The following is a 17,630-nucleotide window of genomic DNA, read 5'->3' on the forward strand; positions in this document are numbered from 1 at the left end:
CGCTGCTACAACCTCTTAAATTGATATGTATTAGATGCGGCTACATTTTCGCTCCAAGTGATGTCCTTTAGAAGTAGTTGTCTGAAAACGCTGCTATACACGATGTATTACAGTGGTTAAAGACCGCTGTGAACACTCCAGCTTCTGAAGCAATGGAAAACCAGTTTACTTGTTGTGTTGTAGAAGCGGTATATAAAACCGCCTTTGAAAACCGCAACCCATATCAATTAGGCATTTAGCTACATCTCTTTCTTGTTCGAGGCAGTCACAGCGTCATCGATCCTCATCTTCAACCGAAATCTTCTTTACTTTGCGGGTAATTATATTTCTTGCCTTTGTGTTTATTTATGGTTCCTCCGATCCTCTTCATATATAGTTGTTGGTTGATGGAATTTTAATTCAGTTTAGTTGGTGTTGAGATTGTAGATTAGTAGATTCTTTCAATGACTGTCGTATTTGTATTTTTTTTCGAAGCTAAAAAACTATATAGACATCAAACGTTAAAAAAAGATACAACAGAAGGCTGTGAGAAGACCCGCCTTACAAAACCAGACAAAGAACCAGACGACCTAGCTAAGCTATGAGCCATTTGATTCGCTGATCTACGAACAAAAGAAAAGGAAGAGTGTAGTTCTGAAGCGAGAGAACTACAGTATTCTAAAATTAAGCCCAAGCTTGAAACATCCTGAATCGTCGACCTTAAAGCTTCCACTACTACGAGCGCATCAGATTCTACAATAACTTTTGAAAGATTAAGCTCATTAATCCATTTGAGAACCTCACGAATGGCTAAGGCTTCTGCTATGATCGAAGAAAATGAGCCAGGAAGACTCCCACACATATCCGAAATGACAGCCCCGGATGAATAACAGATAATACACCCAACGCCGATACGAGGAGGATCTGTAAATAATGCTGCATCAACATTGCATTTGAAGAAACATGACGGTGGTGGGCACCAAGCTGTTGATATCTGCTGTATAGATGAAGGTGCATTGTTTTCATGTCTCTTATTTGTCTTGAGCCATTGAGCATGCTGATCCATTGCTGTATGAAATACTATGGTTGTTGGTGTAAGTTTTCCATTCCACACAACATTATTCCGAGCGTTCCATATACCCCATAGAACCATAGCTGCATTTTCAATATCAGATAAAGGATGGTTGTCTGTGAATGAAATCCACCACTCTCAAAACGAAGAAGCTGCTCTCACAATGCTCCCGCATGAAAACAAACACCAAACACTCCTAGCAAACGGGCAGAGAACCAAAACATGAATATCAGATTCGGGTTCATGATTGCAAATCGGACACCATTCTTGCAAATTAACTCTCCTTCATCTTAAAGCCCCCTCTAGTAGGTAGGCACTGCAATAACGATCGCCAAAGAAAATTTCTAACTTTAGGGGGAACATTAAGCTGCCAAACCGAAGTCCAATTGACTCAGAGAGTGAATAAATTGGTTGATGAAGGGATAACAAAAATTTATACCCACTTTTAACCGTATAAATCCCCTTCCCCAAAGGATCAGCCCCCCAGATCCACCTATCTTCACACTCCCGCTGGCTCAGAGGAATGGATTGAATAAGATTCTTATCTCTCTCCTCAAACACCTCATTTAACAAGTCAACATCCCAACCACAAGTATCTGACAATCTCAAAGAGCTTACTGCACTAAGCTGCAACCCCGGCGGACAAGCTGAGACTATATAGGGGTTACTCACATCAGGCAGCCACGGTGTGTCCCAGATCAAAGTCTGATGTCCAGACCCGATGCGTCTCCGAACTCCTCGACTGAGAAGATATTTAGTTTCCAAAAGACTCCGCCACACGTATCTTGGATTGGCTCCTAGATTAGCCTCCAAGAAAGAAGATGAAGTATAATAATGAGCTTTGAAGACTTGAGCTACTAAAGAATTCGGCTCCGAAACTAGCTTCCAGCTTTGCTTTGACAAAAGTGCCAAATGATACAAGTGAATCTTACGAAATCCCAAGCCACCTTCAGACTTATGATATGTTAGTTTGTCCCAACTCATCCATCTCAATCCCCTTTGATTTGATCCAGTTTTTTCCCACCAAAATGAGTTCATCAGCGCTCCTGCTCCTCACATAACAGAGAAGGAAGAAGAAATACACTCATCACATAAGCAGGTAGTGCTTGGACCACTGCCTTTAGAAGAATCTCTTTACCAGCCCGTGATAACCATTTATGTCTCCACCCATGCATACGCCTCCAAGCTTTCTCTTTCAAAAAAGCAAACACCTCCCTCTTATTTCGACCAATCAAAGACGGTAAACCCAGATAATTCCCATGATCTGTAGTGTATCTCACCTCAAGAGCTTCACATATTAGATGCTTAGTTTCGTTTAACAGATTTGGACTAAACGAAATAGAAGATTTAGAATAATTTACCATTTGCCCGGAGGCCCTCTCATACAAACTAAGACAATTTTTGACTCGGTTGCATTCCTCCTCCGTAGCCCCAAAAAACAATAAACTATCATCCGCAAAAAAGAGGTGAGAAATAGCCGGAGCCTTACGGGCCACTTTAATCCCATGAATGTTGCCTCTCATCGATTCTGCCTGTAAAAAAGATGAGAGACCCTCAGTACAAAGCAGAAAAAGATAAGGAGAAAGAGAATCTCCTTGACGAAGGCCACGTTGTGGGATGATCGGGCCAACTTCATAGTCATTTTGGAGCACCTTATATCGCACCGAAGAGACACATATCATAACAAAGTATACCCTCCTGTGAAAACCCAAACAAATCAACATATGCCTTAAGAAAGGCCATTCGATCCGATCGTATGCCTTTGACATATCAATCTTCAGAGCTGCCACTCCCGTTTTCCCTTGAGTTTTACGCTTTAAATAGTGTCCAATCTCAAAGGCCAATAGAACATTGTCTGTAATATGCCTTCCCGGAGTGAAGGCACTTTGAGAGGGATAAATAACTGAATTAAGCAATCCCTTCAGCCGATTAGCCACTACTTTAGCAACAATCTTGTAGCGTACGCTGCATAAAGATATGGGACGAAGATCATAGAGATACTTCGGACGTTGTTTCTTTGGAATCAGGACTATGATAGTATCATTGATCCCATTAGGCAAAAATCCTCGATTCAAAAAATCCAAGCAAGCAGTAGTGACATGTGCGCCCGTAATGTCCCAGAAATGCCTGATAAAATCCCGGGTTCATTCCATCTAGGCCTGGCGCTTTATCTTTATGCATTGATTTAAGAGCAGCTAGAACTTCTTTCTTTTCATATGGCCGAAGAAGCAAATTGTTGTGATGATAATGAATTCTTTTAGTAACATGAGAAAAAATGGTGTGTTCACTACCTCCATTGGAAGAAAATAAGTCTTGGAAGCAAAAATTTCATTCTCACCTGATTTGTTTTCAAGTATAAATTTGATATTCGAGATTGAGAAATATGCGATGAGTATTGTTAATGAGTTTCATATCATAAAAATTAACTTAGTTTTAACATTTTTAGCCGATTAAAATGTCTTACAAACTGTGATTTTTATAGAAAAAGTCATGGACAGAAACACAACTCTTGGATTCAACTTTTGCTCATAAAAGTTTTATTTTTTTTTTTACAGTGTCTGAACTCTTTGAATATTAATTGGTGAATTATTTCTATTTCCTTCATCGTAAGCTATCACCAAGTTTTCCTTCTAATATTTGACTAAGTTCAATTCAACTAAGTTCAAAAATTACTAATTTCAGAATTCTGTCCCACATTTAATATTTGACAACTACAACAGAAAAATAAAATAGTTTTAATATTTCAAACTGGTGAACAATAGAATTTCACCATAGGAAATGTTTTTATTATTTAATCATAAAGAAAACAATATTTGTTATTGATCGTTAAGCTGTGTTAATAATTGACAATAGTTAACAATAAGTGGATGTATTACTGAAAGCACAACGAAGTTATTTTTTCAGATTATTTAAGTTTTTATGAATACTAGTGATCGAGACACACGTGATGTGTGTGCCACATTTATACATAAATATTAATTATATCATGTGTAATGATAAGTTTGTTATGAACTAAAATTATGATGAGATTGAAGAAAGTATAAAATAATAATTGACATTGGTTGGTAACATAAAATTGTACAAAAAATTGACATATTTTTGCCATGAATTAGAATTGCAAAAAAAAAAATTATATCTAAAATAAACACAATGAATGTTTCATAAATGATTCATAACTTTCAAAAATATTTGCAACTCAACCAACATTTACGGGACAAAAAATCAAAGCATATAATTCATTGAAAACTTATTTGAGCTAAGTTTGAAATATATTAGAATCTAAGTTATGACTTCTTCTAATAAACTTTCAAAAATGTCTACTAGCTTGTTGAAACTCAAATTTAAAATTCATTTACAACCTCTCATGATCTTTGTGCATTGACACGTGACCTGTCCAAATAAAACAACCTTGAATAGAATGAGTGCAAGCCAATAATTAATATTAAATATACACTCATGACTATAACATAACAAAGGAAATATTATACATAAAAGAAAATCATATATCTCACAATATTATTTTTCCGATGTATGTGGATTGTGGAAGTATACGACATATATCTTTATATACTATATATCTGTTATATGCACTATATCGATCATGTAAATTTTCAGCTTTGGCCAAAATCTTTGTGCAATTTTGAGAAAATCTTCTCGAAATTATCACATATATATATATAGCTAGCTTGATGAAAATACTTTAATTTTTAATTCTATTTGAAAAGAAAATGTGTCAAATATAGTCAATTCTATTAAAATGCAACTAAAGTTAATGGAATTCTTCTTATTTTTGTATTAACATTGAGCTTTTATATAAACATCAAGATTTAATGAAGTTTGACTAAATACACATGGTCGTAAATTTCTTGATCCATTAAACTTGACGATGGAGCGAGAAATTAGTACCATATGAACATGAAGCTTGTGATGTAGATTTACTTGTTTTGTAACATTCAAAAAAGGGGATGAAGTAGAGAAGGCAATTTTGATTACCTACAAAAGTGAGACACAAACATCACAAAAAAGGGTCATAAGATAAGAATTGTACAACATAATTGCAGTTTGTGTTTAAATAAGAATTATAAATTAACTTCTTTCATAATTTAATCTGTTGAATTATTAGCAACCAACGTGAATGAAAGAATATAAGAGACCCGAAATACTTTATATTCTAATATGTGAGTGCTGAGTTAAATTCGAAATAAAATTTTGGTATGTAATCTAACGTAGCAAAAGAGTTACTTTGATCTCCTCATGCAGAGATAAATGAAAACTTTCGCATCAATACAAAAATATATAGTTGCGAGTTCCATGCATGTACAGATGCTATGGTAGAAAAAACCTTCAAAATATATGAAAAATAACAATTTCGCGCTCATACACAGTACACTCAACTAAAAGAAACTGAAAAAGAAACCCAAAATCAGAAAAAGAAAAAAAATCTAATCTTTTTTTTAAATCAAATACTAACTATAGCTTCATCACCTCGTTATTAATTACAATCATATGGAGGAAACTAAATTCAGGTGAGAAAAGTCTCTTCACTTGAATTTAGATAGAAAGAAATAGATAAAAATATCCATCACTCAAATCAAACCCAACATTAGTGATCGCATTAGGTGGATAGCAATAGATTAGTGGTGAACACCAAAAAAATGTAAAAAAAAAGGATTACGCATCAATACCGACTGAAATATAGTTGTAAGACGACCCAAAGCACACAAATATTTTAAAGCAAGCATTACAACCATTCCAAAACACAAACTGAAGTATTTGAGAATTAAAAATATCATCAGAACCCAAATCCTAACATAAAAAAATAAAAGATGGCATACTTTGAATTACAAAGTGATTGAATGGAATTATTAAAAAACTAAAGCTTGATGGTAAAAAACCTCAAATTCATTTTTTTTTGGACGTAATCATGAATTTCAGTTTCGATTTAATTAAACTGTTCATAAAAAAATAATATAAGTCGATCGCACAATGGAAATAAATTCCGAGACATAGCATAGTTGAAGATTTATTCGTGTGAGCACTGAGCAGCCTGCAGCCCTGTAGGATAATCGATTTTAGTTTTGGTTTATGTTTTTCCATTTATGCCGAAAGCCGTAAGCCAACAAACATGGAGGAAGCAACGGGTTTTACAACCATTTCAAAACACAAATTGAAGGTTGCAGCCAATTATAAGTGCTTAGCGCTACCGTATCCTTAATCATTAATTTAAATGTGTTTGAAATTAGAACAGTGAAGTCTCAATCTTTTAGTGAAAATTTCTGGCTACAATTCATCAATTTAGAAGTTCAAGAAGCAAGAACACCTTCAAAATAACCCCCCAAAAAAAAACGAAAGGCAAATATAGCCTACTAACATAATCTAATCGATTACTACTTGGACAACCAATTATCCACTATAACTCATAAAAAGTTGTAAAAGATAAACACAAAACTCCATTAATACATCCAGTACCCCAAAATAACAAAATAATAATTACTCAGAATTTGCAATGACAGAATATTAGGCTTATTTTATACTGGAATTCAAAGTTGGCAACAAAATACGCAACTCATCATTGAAAACCAGCAGGTCGATTAAAAACACATAAATAATACATTGATTACAAACGCAAGAATAATACATTGATTACGAACAAATGATAATACATATCGTCACATAATAGCAAGGCTAATCATAATAAGTCAAAATAGAAAATTATATATCCTTCCAAAAAACCCAATAAAATTTAAAAAAATTCCTTTAAAAAAAGACTAATAAATTATATTAAGCCTCACATTTTCATTTCCAGAAAACATGTCATAAACTATAACTTGATATTAAAATCACAAATCATCGACAACTTTCACCATCCATTTTATGATAAGAACCGAAATCCTGAAAGTAAAATAATGGAAACTGAAATTACAAATGGAAGTGATGATTCGTTAAAATCCCGTTTAATGAAAAAGTAAAGTTTGAAAATGAAACTAAAATTCATTTAAAACTAAAAGGGTAAATAAGTTTTTTTTATCCAGTAACTTTATCCCCTTTTGGTTTTGGTCTATTAACTTTTCCAATGTGGGTTTTGGTATACTAACTTTGTATTTTCAGTGTTTTTTGGTCCAACTTCGTACGTGTCAGCTTCTGATTGGTCCACGTCATCATTTTGGACCAATAAAAAATTGACACGTAAGCAGTTGGACCAAAAAACACTTAAAATGTAAAGTTAGTGTACCAAAACCCATATCGAAAAAGTTAATAAACCAAAATCAAAACATGAACAAGTTAATGGACCAAAAAACTTATTTTCCCAAACTAAAACTTGACAATAAACAGATTAAGGTTTTTAGAGTGAAAAAAAAAATAAACTGACTGTGGTTGAGTGAAATTAATCAATGAGACAATGAATTGAAAAATATGAACAGATTTCTTACATGATGATGATCGGGTTGATTTAGTTGTTGTCTATCTTGGCCCGTAGTGGTTGTAGAACTACCAATAAAATACTTTTTAAAACATGAAAACACAGTAAAACATGTAGCAAAATATGAATGATGTTTAGTACCACTTCAATATCAAGATCATTAACAAAATCAAGTACAAACGCAAACCCAGATCATATCCATGATTGCATCAAGGTAATATACCAAATTACTGATTGAACCAATTAGCACATGAAAGCCAAAAAACAACGAATGTTTGAAACATTGAATACCCACAAGAAAGTCACAAATAATCGAGAACAATGTAGGTATGTGGAGAAGAAGAAGAAAATTTAACGAAATCATGAACAAATAGAAGAAAGAAACAAATCACCTTGAATTGAGTTAAATTTGTTGGCCCAATTTTTGATCAAATCTGGAGAGTTTGCTTTGAAATAAAAGGGTTGTAGCAAACAAATGTGGTTTTGCCGATGCAGAAGTTTAAAGCCGATCGGCAATTATAGGAACGAACGTGAGTTGCATATATTATTGATTGGGCCATACCAAATGTACAAAGAGTTTTCTAAGGTGTTCTCAGCCTTTATAAAATAGTAATAGATAGTAATATGTTGATGTTGATTTTTTCCTCCGGGTTCGGTCTGGTAGGGCAGTTCTTAAAATCTTCAATAAATTGGGTCGAGTAGGGCACGACGGCGTTCTGCACAGACAGAAGCTAAATTAGGGGGCGCCAAAGGTGTTTCGGGGTGACCCCTCCGATGCCTAAGTCAGTGCTCAAAAATGAAAAAGCTTGACTAAAAGTAAGAACAAGAGAATATGTGTGTGTGAATGTGTGAACAAGAGGTGAATAGAAGAGATGAATGAATAAACCATGAACCATACCTGTATTTATAGGGGCTTGGAGGGGTAGGTTACCTTGTCAAGGTAGAACATGTGTTAGAGTAGGACTCTACTCGGGTAGGAGCCCTGACCAAGTAGGACTCTAACATCAATTTAAAGATAATATCAAATCTTGGATTCATAATATATTGTCCTTATCTGTTGATGATCTTCATGTGCCCTAGAGTAGTGGAAGGTTCTAGATATTGGGCCCTTTTTGGGCTTGGGTCGGGCTCCAACCGTACCAGTTAGGGCTCAAGCCCATGTATTCATGATTATGATCTTATTCCCTAACAGGGTCATTTCAGACTGGGCTTCTCATAAAATAAGACTAGATGGACCTCAAAGTGTATTTCCAAAAATATGGATTATTGGGCTCGGGTCGGGTTAGACCTGTATATTTTTTAGGGACATCAATAGTACCTCCCCCTACTGGTTTAAAGAAGTATGAAATTTAGACCATATAGTCCTCTGGCCGGACCCCGAGCCCCATATACCATGCTTGTAATATAATATACCGCAATGTGTTTTCTGTGAACGGTCCGGATCTCGATCCTTGTCATGTACTTTCTCTGGACGGCAGAGATCTCGCGACGGTACGATTTCCGAGAGATTCCCTGAGTGATGTGGCTCACCCCGGACCGCTGATCGGGATTGTCATCCAATGGCCCACCTTGATTCACTCCCACTATAAATAGGGCAGTAAAAAATTCTTTTTTCACCTTTCACAGCGACTGCGTTACTCTGTCAAAGTTTTGAGAGCTCGCCCGACCCGCGCCGCGATGACCGACCCTCACTGGTTCCTTTCGAGCCCTATTACCTTTTTTCCTTCTTTGTAAGTTTTATCCTTTCCCATAAGAATTAAGATGTCTTTCCCGGACGAAAACGTAGTCCGGGAAATGGTAGCCTTTATAGAGGGCTCTCCTCCCCCTGAGGTGCCTAAGCATAATGACTCTTCAGGGTCAGATGTCGACCCGAGCCCTTTTGAGACTCGGGAAGCAAAAATGCGGAGGCTTTATGCCCTTAGATCTAATGAAGCTCAATTACGAGAGGAGGGCAAACACTGGTTTGAGGTTTAGCCTCCCATTTAGGTCCAGACATGGGCCCGACCATCAGGGATAGGTCGGGGATGCCGGACACTTATGACCTCATACTTCCCGGTCGACAAGACCGAGCTCACAAACCCCCCAAGGGTTTTTTAAGTTTTTGTCTAGACCAGGTCAAGATGGGTCTCAGGTTTCCCATCCCCGAGATGATCTTGTCCTTGTGTCAATATTTATGTATATGCCCGAGCCAGCTGACCCCTAACTCTTTTAGTTCTATCCTATCCTTAGGGGTTTTGTTTTGTTTTTTCCGGGTTTCTTTAGATGTAGGGAATTTTACCAAATTCCTTCAAATCAAGAAGACAGCCCCGTGTCGATTTTATATTTCTATCCGACCCGAGTACAAATTTTTAAAGGGAAAACCGAGCTCTCACAAGGGCTGGAACAATAGATTCTTCTTTGTTCATCCTGAGCTCGAGCAGCCTTGGAGATGTCGATCCAATTGGGCAATGAACTTTACTTCCCTTGATTTTCCTGCCCAGCCCAGTCATAATTTCACCAACTTCCTTGCTACCTTATCTGAAAAAACTTTTCATATCGAGAGCCTAATCAAAGAAGACCTGCTTTGCAAATATGACTTTTGTAGGAAAGGGATAGAGGTCCAGGGTGATTTAGGTAGGAACACTTAACTTTTCATTCACTTATTTCTTTATCTTCCCGTGCATTCGTATTAACTTTTTCCTTTTTCTTTATTTACAGACGAAAGAATAATCGGGGCTGAAATGACTACTAACTTCCGAGCCGCAGCCAAGAGATTGAAGCGAAAGAAACCCGAGGTGTCTGCGGAATCTGCCACTGAATCTGACCCGCAGATTCCCGACCAGCAATCCAAAAAGACTTCTAAAAAAGTCCAAGGAGATAAAACCCCAAGCAAAACTGAGCCCCTTTCTCAAGCCAACATCGCTGCTCCCGGCAAGGGGAAGGAAAAAGTTTACATTGATCTTGGGTCCATTCCCGAGCATATGGAGCGAGGTGATCCCGACCACCCCTATAGTCCGGGAGTCTCCTTCTTTGCTCGACCAGACCAGCCCGGGAGTCTGAATATTTTGCAGCACATGGTCTCTACAGAAGACCTAGAGATAGTCCGGGCAGTTTCCGGACAAAGAGGCTGAGGAATCTCTGGCCCTTTCTTTTATGCAGGTAATTCCTTTTCACTTTCCCTTAGAATTTCTATTCTCTCATCCTTGAATAATACTTTGACCTTTTCATTTGTAGACCATGATCTGGGCGGGAGAGGTAACTGCTCGATCTTTCAATGCCCGAGTTGACCATTCTCTGAACCAAGATGCTCTGGTGAAGCGGATAACCGTACTGGCCAGGCAGATCCGTGACCTTAAAGATGCTCATGATCAGGAAGTACATGACATGAGGTCGGACATCGAGACTGCTCAGGACGGATGGGACGGGGCCAAGAAGCGCATCAAAGAGTTGGAAGATGCTCTCCTATCTAAGGATCAGGAGTTCGAGGCTGGATGGGCCCAGAAGAAAAATGATTTCCTCACTTCCTCTGATTTCGCCGACCTGTGTGCTGAGAAGAATGTTGCTTTTTTTGAGGATGGCTTTAAGGGGTATCTATCTCAAATCCGGGCTGAAGGTTATTCTGAAGCCGAGCATCCTTTCTCCTCCCTCGACTCTGCCAAAGCCTTGGATGACTTGCCTGATGAGGAAGAGAAGTCGGAGCAAGAGGAGCCTGTGCGGGAGGAAAAGGAGGTCGAAGCCAAGGGTGATGCTGCCCCTTGATTTTAACTTTTTTTGATGTATTCGTTCATGGTTAAAACAATATCCAAACAAATTTTGTTTTCCTAGACCCTGTGCGGTTTTGTTCTAGCTTTCCTTTTTATTTCATGAACGACCCGTGCTGGGTATTTTGATATGACGTGCCAAATTTCATTAAGTATTGAATACATTCCTGAGCTGTAAATCTTAACAAAATTTTGCTATGTGTTGAATGAATTCCTGAACTGGAAATTTTGACAAACAATTTTACAAAGTATCGAATGAATTTCCGAGCTGGAATCTTAACAAGATTTTGCTAAGTGTTGAATGAATTCCCGAACTGGAAATTTTGACAAACAATTTTACAAAGTATTGAATGAATTCCCGAGCTGGAATCTTAACAAGATTTTGCTAAGTGTTGAATGAATTTCCGCATTGGAATTTTGACAATCAATTTTACAAAGTATTGAATGAATTTAGAGCTGGAATCTTAACAAAATTTTGCTAAGTGTTATATTGATTCCTGAGCTGGAAAATTATACAAAATTTTGTTAAGTATAATATTGATTCCTGAGCTGGAAAATTATACAAAATTTTGTTAAGTATAATATTAATTCCTGAGCTGGAAAATTTAAACAAAATTTAAGTATGAAATATTTACCATGAATGGCGTGGTGAGTGCCGAGTTGGTCGGGCTTTAATTTGACCACGAATGGCGTGGTGAGTGCCGAGCTGGTCGGGCTTTAATTTTGACAACGGATGGCGTGGTGAGTGCCGAGCTGGTCGGGCTTTAATTTTGACCACGGATGGTGTGGTGAGTGCCGAGCTGGTCGGGCTTTAATTTGACCACGAATGGCATGGTGAGTGCCGAACTGGTCGGGCTTTAATTTGACCACGAATGGCGTGGTGAGTGCCGAGATGGTCGGGCTTTAATTTGACCACGAATGGCGTGGTGAGTGCCGAGCTGGTCGGGCTTTAATTTGACCACGAATGGCGTGGTGAGTGCCGAGATGGTCGGGCTTTAATTTGACCACGAATGGCGTGGTGAGTGCCGAGCTGGTCGGGCTTTAATTTGACCACGAATGGCGTGGTGAGTGCCGAACTGGTCGGGCTTTAATTTGATCACAAATGGCGTGGTAAGTGCTGAGCTGGTCGGGCTTTAATTTGACCACGAATGGCATGGTGAGTACCGAGCTGATCGGGCTTTAATTTGACCACGAATGGCGTGGTGAGTGCCGAGATGGTCGGGCTTTAATTTGACCACGAATGGCGTGGTGTTTGACAAAAATATGTCGTTTTTTCATAAGTAATTTCTAACATAAATCTCAAATATTAAGAAATAACAAAAAGGACTACTACTACTATCAAATTTAAATACAAAAATAACAAAATAACTCACAACCCATTACTCCTAAGAGGTCGAGTAATTCCCCAAATCTGGTCGAGACTCTAAGAGTAATACTTCTTCAAATGTTGAGCATTCCATGGCCTTTTCCCTCTCTTTTCTTGGGCGTCTTCCAAATAATAAGCGGCTACTCCTGCCTTCCCTATCACCTTGAAGGGTCCTTCATACTTTGCATCCAGCTTCCCTCTCTCTCCATGGTGTTGAATTTTTCTCATAACCAAATCCCCTTCTTGAAAGGCTCGAGGGTAGACCCGTTTGTTATAGGCTCGGGTCATTCTTTTGCGATAAGCTGCCAACCGAACTGCAGCTCTAGCTCGATTTTCTTCAATAAGATCCAAATCCATGGCCCTTAATTTATTGTTGTCAGGGCCGTAGGCTATTATTCGAGCGCTTTCCTGTCCAATCTCGATGGGCAGAACCGCTTCAGTCCCATACACCATATTGTATGGTGTCTCGTCCGTCCCGCACCTTGTTGTAGTTCGGTAGGACCATAACACAGATTGAAGTTCATCCACCCACTTTTCCCGTGCTGAATCTAAACGGGTCTTGAGTGTTTGCACGATAGTTCTATTAGTAACTTCTACCTGCCCGTTACCTTGGGGATAAGCAACAGACGTAAAAACTTGTTCGATCTTCATCTGCTTGCACCAAGCTTGGACCTTAGAACCACAGAATTGTCTTTCATTGTCTGATATGAGCCTGCGCGGTATTCCGAACCGACAAACAATATTTTTCCATAAGAAATTTAGCACTTCCTTTTCCGTGATTTTTGCCAAGGGCTCAGCCTCGACCCACTTTGAAAAATAATCAACTGCTACTAATAAAAATTTTCTCTGACCCGTACTGATTGGGAAAGGTCCAACAATGTCCATTCCCCATTGATCGAAAGGACAAGAAGCCACTACTGCTTTCATAAATTCCACGGGCTTCCATTGCAAATTAGCATGCCTCTGGCAATTGTAGCATGAGTTGACCAAAGCAGATGCGTCCTTCTTCATGGTGAGCCAGAAAAACCCGGCCAGCAAAGCCTTCCGAGCTAAGGCTATACTACCCAAGTGATTTTCACAACAACCTTCATGTATCTCTCGTAGGACATAATTAGCCTCGTCCGGGCCAAGACACTTGAGAAGAGGTTGGGAGAATGACCTCTTGAAAAGTATTCTATCAACCATCAAAAAACGTAAGGCTCTTCTTTTAATTTCCCGGACCTTTTTGCTATCGTTTGGGAGCTCATTCTTGGTCAGGTATTTGTGTATGTCATATCTCCAATCTCCTTCTAGTACGTCCGCTATTATGTCATCTAGACTTTCAAGTTGAGATACCATCTCTTTTCCCTTTAGTTCGGGCTCGGATGGTTCTCCAACGGAACTTGCAAGATGGGCCAAGTGGTCGGCCTTTATATTTTCAGCTCTCGGGATCAATTCCATAGTGAGTTCGGTAAAATCTTCCTTGGCTTTGTCCAATGCTTGGGCATATTTTATCATCTTTTCATTCTTGGTTTCAAACTTCCCCTTGCTCTGTTGTATGGCCAACTGTGAATCTGAATAAAGGGTAGCTCAGGATATACCGAGATTCCGAGCAGCCTCTAGTCCGAGCAAGAGTGCTTCATATTCTGCTTCATTATTAGATGCTCGGAAATCCAACCTTATTGAGATGTTGGTTTCCTCACCCCAAGGTGATACTATCACAATCCCGACCCCGCTTCCTGTTTGACAAGATGATCCGTCTACAAATATCTTCCAATGGTCTTCTTGTTCTAACTATACAGTCTCTGCTAAAAAATCAGCTAGGGCTTGAGCTTTGATAGCAGTTCAGGGCTCAAAATTTATGTCGTACTCACTTAACTCTGTAATCCACTTGATCAATCTTCCTGATACATCTGGGTTGGCCGCAATTTTTCCCAAGGCGCTGTTGGTAAGAACAGTGATCGGATGAGAGAGGAAATAGGGCCTTAGCTTTCTGGATGTAATGACGAGGGCCAGAGCTAACTTTTCTTGTGTCATGTAGTTAAGCTCTGCTCCTTTCAAGGCATGACTGACGAAATAAACAGGTAGATGATTCACCCCCTCCTTCCTGACTAGGACCGAGCTAGCAGCTCGGGGAGTGACAGCTAGATACACAAAGAGCTCTTCTCCCTGTATTGGTTTGTTCAAAACTAGTAGTTCTTTTAGATATGTTTTCAACTCTTGAAAAGATTTTTTTCTTTGTTCATTCCACTCAAAATTTTTAGTTTTTCTGAGTGCTTTGAAGAAAAGAAAACTTTTGTCCGCCGATCTTGAGATGAACCGCGCCAGTGCGGCAATCCTTCCTGACAGCCGTTGGACTTCCTGAATGTTCTTGGGTGACTCCATAGAGATGATGGCCTGAATTTTTTCCGGGTTAGCTTCAATTCCTCTCCTGGTGACCATGTACCCCAGAAATTTCCCGGTTTGAACCTCAAATGTACACTTGCTCGGATTAAACTTTAGTCGATAATCACGCAATGTTTGGAATGTCTGAGTCAGGTCGGCAATGAATTGTTTAGCTGTTCGGACCTTGACCAGAATGTCATCCACGTACACTTCAATATTTTTGTCTATCTGTTGTTTGAACACTTTGTCCATCAATCTTTGATAAGTGGCCCCAGCATTCTTGAGCCCAAAGGGCATAACCACATAGCAATAAGTCCCCGCGGAAGTAACAAAACTCACTTTATTTTGATCTTCTTTGGCCAAGGGGATTTGATGATACCGCTGATAGGCGTCCAGGAAGCACAACAACTCGTGCCCGGATGTAGAATCTACCAGCTGGTCTATTCGGGGCAAAGGATAACAATCCTTTGGACATGCTTTGTTCAGATCACGAAAATCTATGCATATGCGCCACTTGCCTGAAGACTTGGGTACCAGTACTACATTTGATAACCAGGTCGGGAAATATACTTCTTGAATGTGTCCAGCTTTCAAGAGTTCCTCAACTTGTCCTTGAATCAAAGCATCTTTTTCAGGCCCGAAGTGTCTTTTCTTTTGAATAATGGGGCGATAATCCCGCATAACATTTAGCCTATGCTCCACTACTTCTCTCCGTACTCCCAAGAGATCAGATACAGACCATGTGAAGGCGTCTTTGTTCTCCATCAGACATTGTATTAATTGCTCTTTAAGAGAGGCTTCTAACGTCCGAGCCACCTTGACCGACCCGGTCGGAGGGCAAATCAAAAATTCTTTGCACTCTTCTTCGGCAGTAAGAGGGGTATCTTCTTCCAACAAATTTACTCGTTCCCAACCTACAGACCCGGGTCGGTCATCATGATTAATTTTGACTGCTTTTTTCTATCCGTACCTCTTCTACGTAGCACTTTCGAGAAATCTTCTGATCTCCTTGAACCTCGCCCACTTCATTACCTACAGGAAATTTGATCTTTTGATATAGTGCTGAAGCCACGGCCAAGAATGTAGTCATGGCTGGTCTTCCCAAGATAACGTTATATGCTGATGGTGCATCCATGATAATAAAGCTGACAATTCGTGTTTTACTTGTACGGTCCTTGCCCAAAGTGAGCGCAAACTGATCAATCCAGTAGGTTGGATGGCATGACCCGTGAACCCGAACAATGACGTCACCACAGGTTCTACTTTATATTCTCCCAAATCCATCTGATTTATTGTCTCTTGGAACAGTACATTGACCGAGCTCCCGGAATCCACAAAAATCTGGGCCACATTGTAATTGGCGACTAGAGCTCAAACAACCAGTGCGTCATTATGAGTAGTATCTGACAAGCCTTTAAGATCATCCGGGCCAAAGGAAAGGGTCGGGCCTGTCCTAACCACCTGGTCGGCTATCTCCATGTTGCTCAATTTCCGACTGCTTGTCTTCCTTGCCCTATTGGAATCTCCATCAGTCGGTCCCCCAGATATCATGTTGATGACACCTTTTGTGGGAGGGGGTGGTCCTTGGTTATTCCCAGGTTGATTTTGATTCGGACGCTTGAAATGTCCCTGTGGCGGCCCAGGTCGGGGTCTTGGTGCATAATGATCGGGACCTTCGTGACTCCTCTTATTCGAGGGATATATCCTCCTTTTTGTCATGCCAACCTATCCTTCATCCCTGGCTCCTGTTGTATTATTCTTTCAATTTCTTGCTCCAGCTGACGACAATCATTAGTATTGTGCCCATACTCATTGTGAAAGTCACAATACTTATCTGATTTTGGCCTACGGGGCCCCTGCTCACTCCATGGAGGTCTCTGTAGAAGTCTCTTTTCTTCACATATTCGCATGGCCTGAGTTTTACCCATCCTTAGAGGGGTGAAAGAGGTGAATTGTCCAAGAAGCTAGGGTCGAGGAACTGGTTCCGCTCTCCGAGGCGTGTTAGGAGTTTTAACATTCTTTGGGCTCAAGGGCTTGTCTGTCCACCCATTTGACCGAAAAACTTGTATCTCTTCTAGATTCACATATTTTTCCGCCCGAGCAAGTAGCTCATCGTAAGTAGATGGTGGTTTTTTGATCAAAGATTTAAGAAAATCCCCCGTAGCAAGTCCTTGGGTGAAAGCGCTGATGAGCAGATCAGTAGTAGCAGTAGGCACTTCAAGGGCCAAAGCACTGAATCGTCGAATATATGTGCGCAAATCTTCTTGGCCTTGCTGTTTGATGGCAAAAAGACTAAGAGTAGTTGTAGGGTGTTTTTTGCTACTAGCAAAGTGGTGTAAAAATGCCTTGCTGAAATCTTTGAACTCCTTGATATCCCCCGTTCGTAGTAGGTTAAACCATTGCTGCGCTGGCCCAATCAGGGTATTGAAGAAGATTCGGCACTTGATCGGGTCAGAATATTTGTGCAGCAGTGCGGCATTTTCGAAACGGGGCAAGTGCTCTTCTGGGTCTCCTTTTCCATCATATTCTCCCACATGTGGGAACTTAAAGTTTTTGGGGAGTTTGGACTCCAGTATTTCGGCAGAGAAGGGAATATTCCGGACTGGCGTGGCTAGATATCCGGATTGTTTTTTCTTCAAAAGTAAAAGAGTGGGTGCCCGGTTAGCCAACTTGTGGCTAAGGGCTTTT

General features: G+C 39.6%; 2 protein-coding genes across 2 annotated transcripts; both read right to left on the bottom strand.

Moving 5' to 3' along the window:
- Positions 1-493: 493 nt before the first annotated feature.
- Positions 494-2,089, bottom strand: LOC140870771 (uncharacterized). Its single transcript, XM_073273161.1, has 2 exons — positions 1,495-2,089; positions 494-1,134 (listed from the first exon to the last, which is right to left on the bottom strand). Exons 1-2 carry the CDS (start codon positions 2,087-2,089, stop codon positions 494-496), a joined length of 1,236 nt encoding a protein of 411 aa, XP_073129262.1.
- Positions 2,090-16,906: 14,817 nt separating this feature from the next.
- Positions 16,907-17,553, bottom strand: LOC140870772 (uncharacterized; the record flags this gene model as incomplete). Its single annotated transcript, XM_073273163.1, has 1 exon — positions 16,907-17,553. A coding segment is annotated over one exon (647 nt), but the record flags the coding sequence as incomplete, so codon positions are not given.
- Between the last annotated feature and the right edge of the window lie 77 nt (positions 17,554-17,630).

This window comes from Henckelia pumila, unplaced genomic scaffold, assembly GCF_033568475.1.
Source record: "Henckelia pumila isolate YLH828 unplaced genomic scaffold, ASM3356847v2 CTG_245:::fragment_2:::debris, whole genome shotgun sequence".
NCBI classification, from domain to species: domain Eukaryota; kingdom Viridiplantae; phylum Streptophyta; class Magnoliopsida; order Lamiales; family Gesneriaceae; genus Henckelia; species Henckelia pumila.

Bases quoted from the DNA above. Each gene is read 5' to 3' on its own strand.
- LOC140870771 (XM_073273161.1), bottom strand. From the start codon at position 2,089: ATGAACTCATTTTGGTGGGAAAAAACTGGATCAAATCAAAGGGGATTG. The intron at 1,135-1,494 runs GTGGGTATAAAT...TTGAAAATGCAG, and splicing joins GGGGATTTATACGGTTAAAA to CTATGGTTCTATGGGGTATA.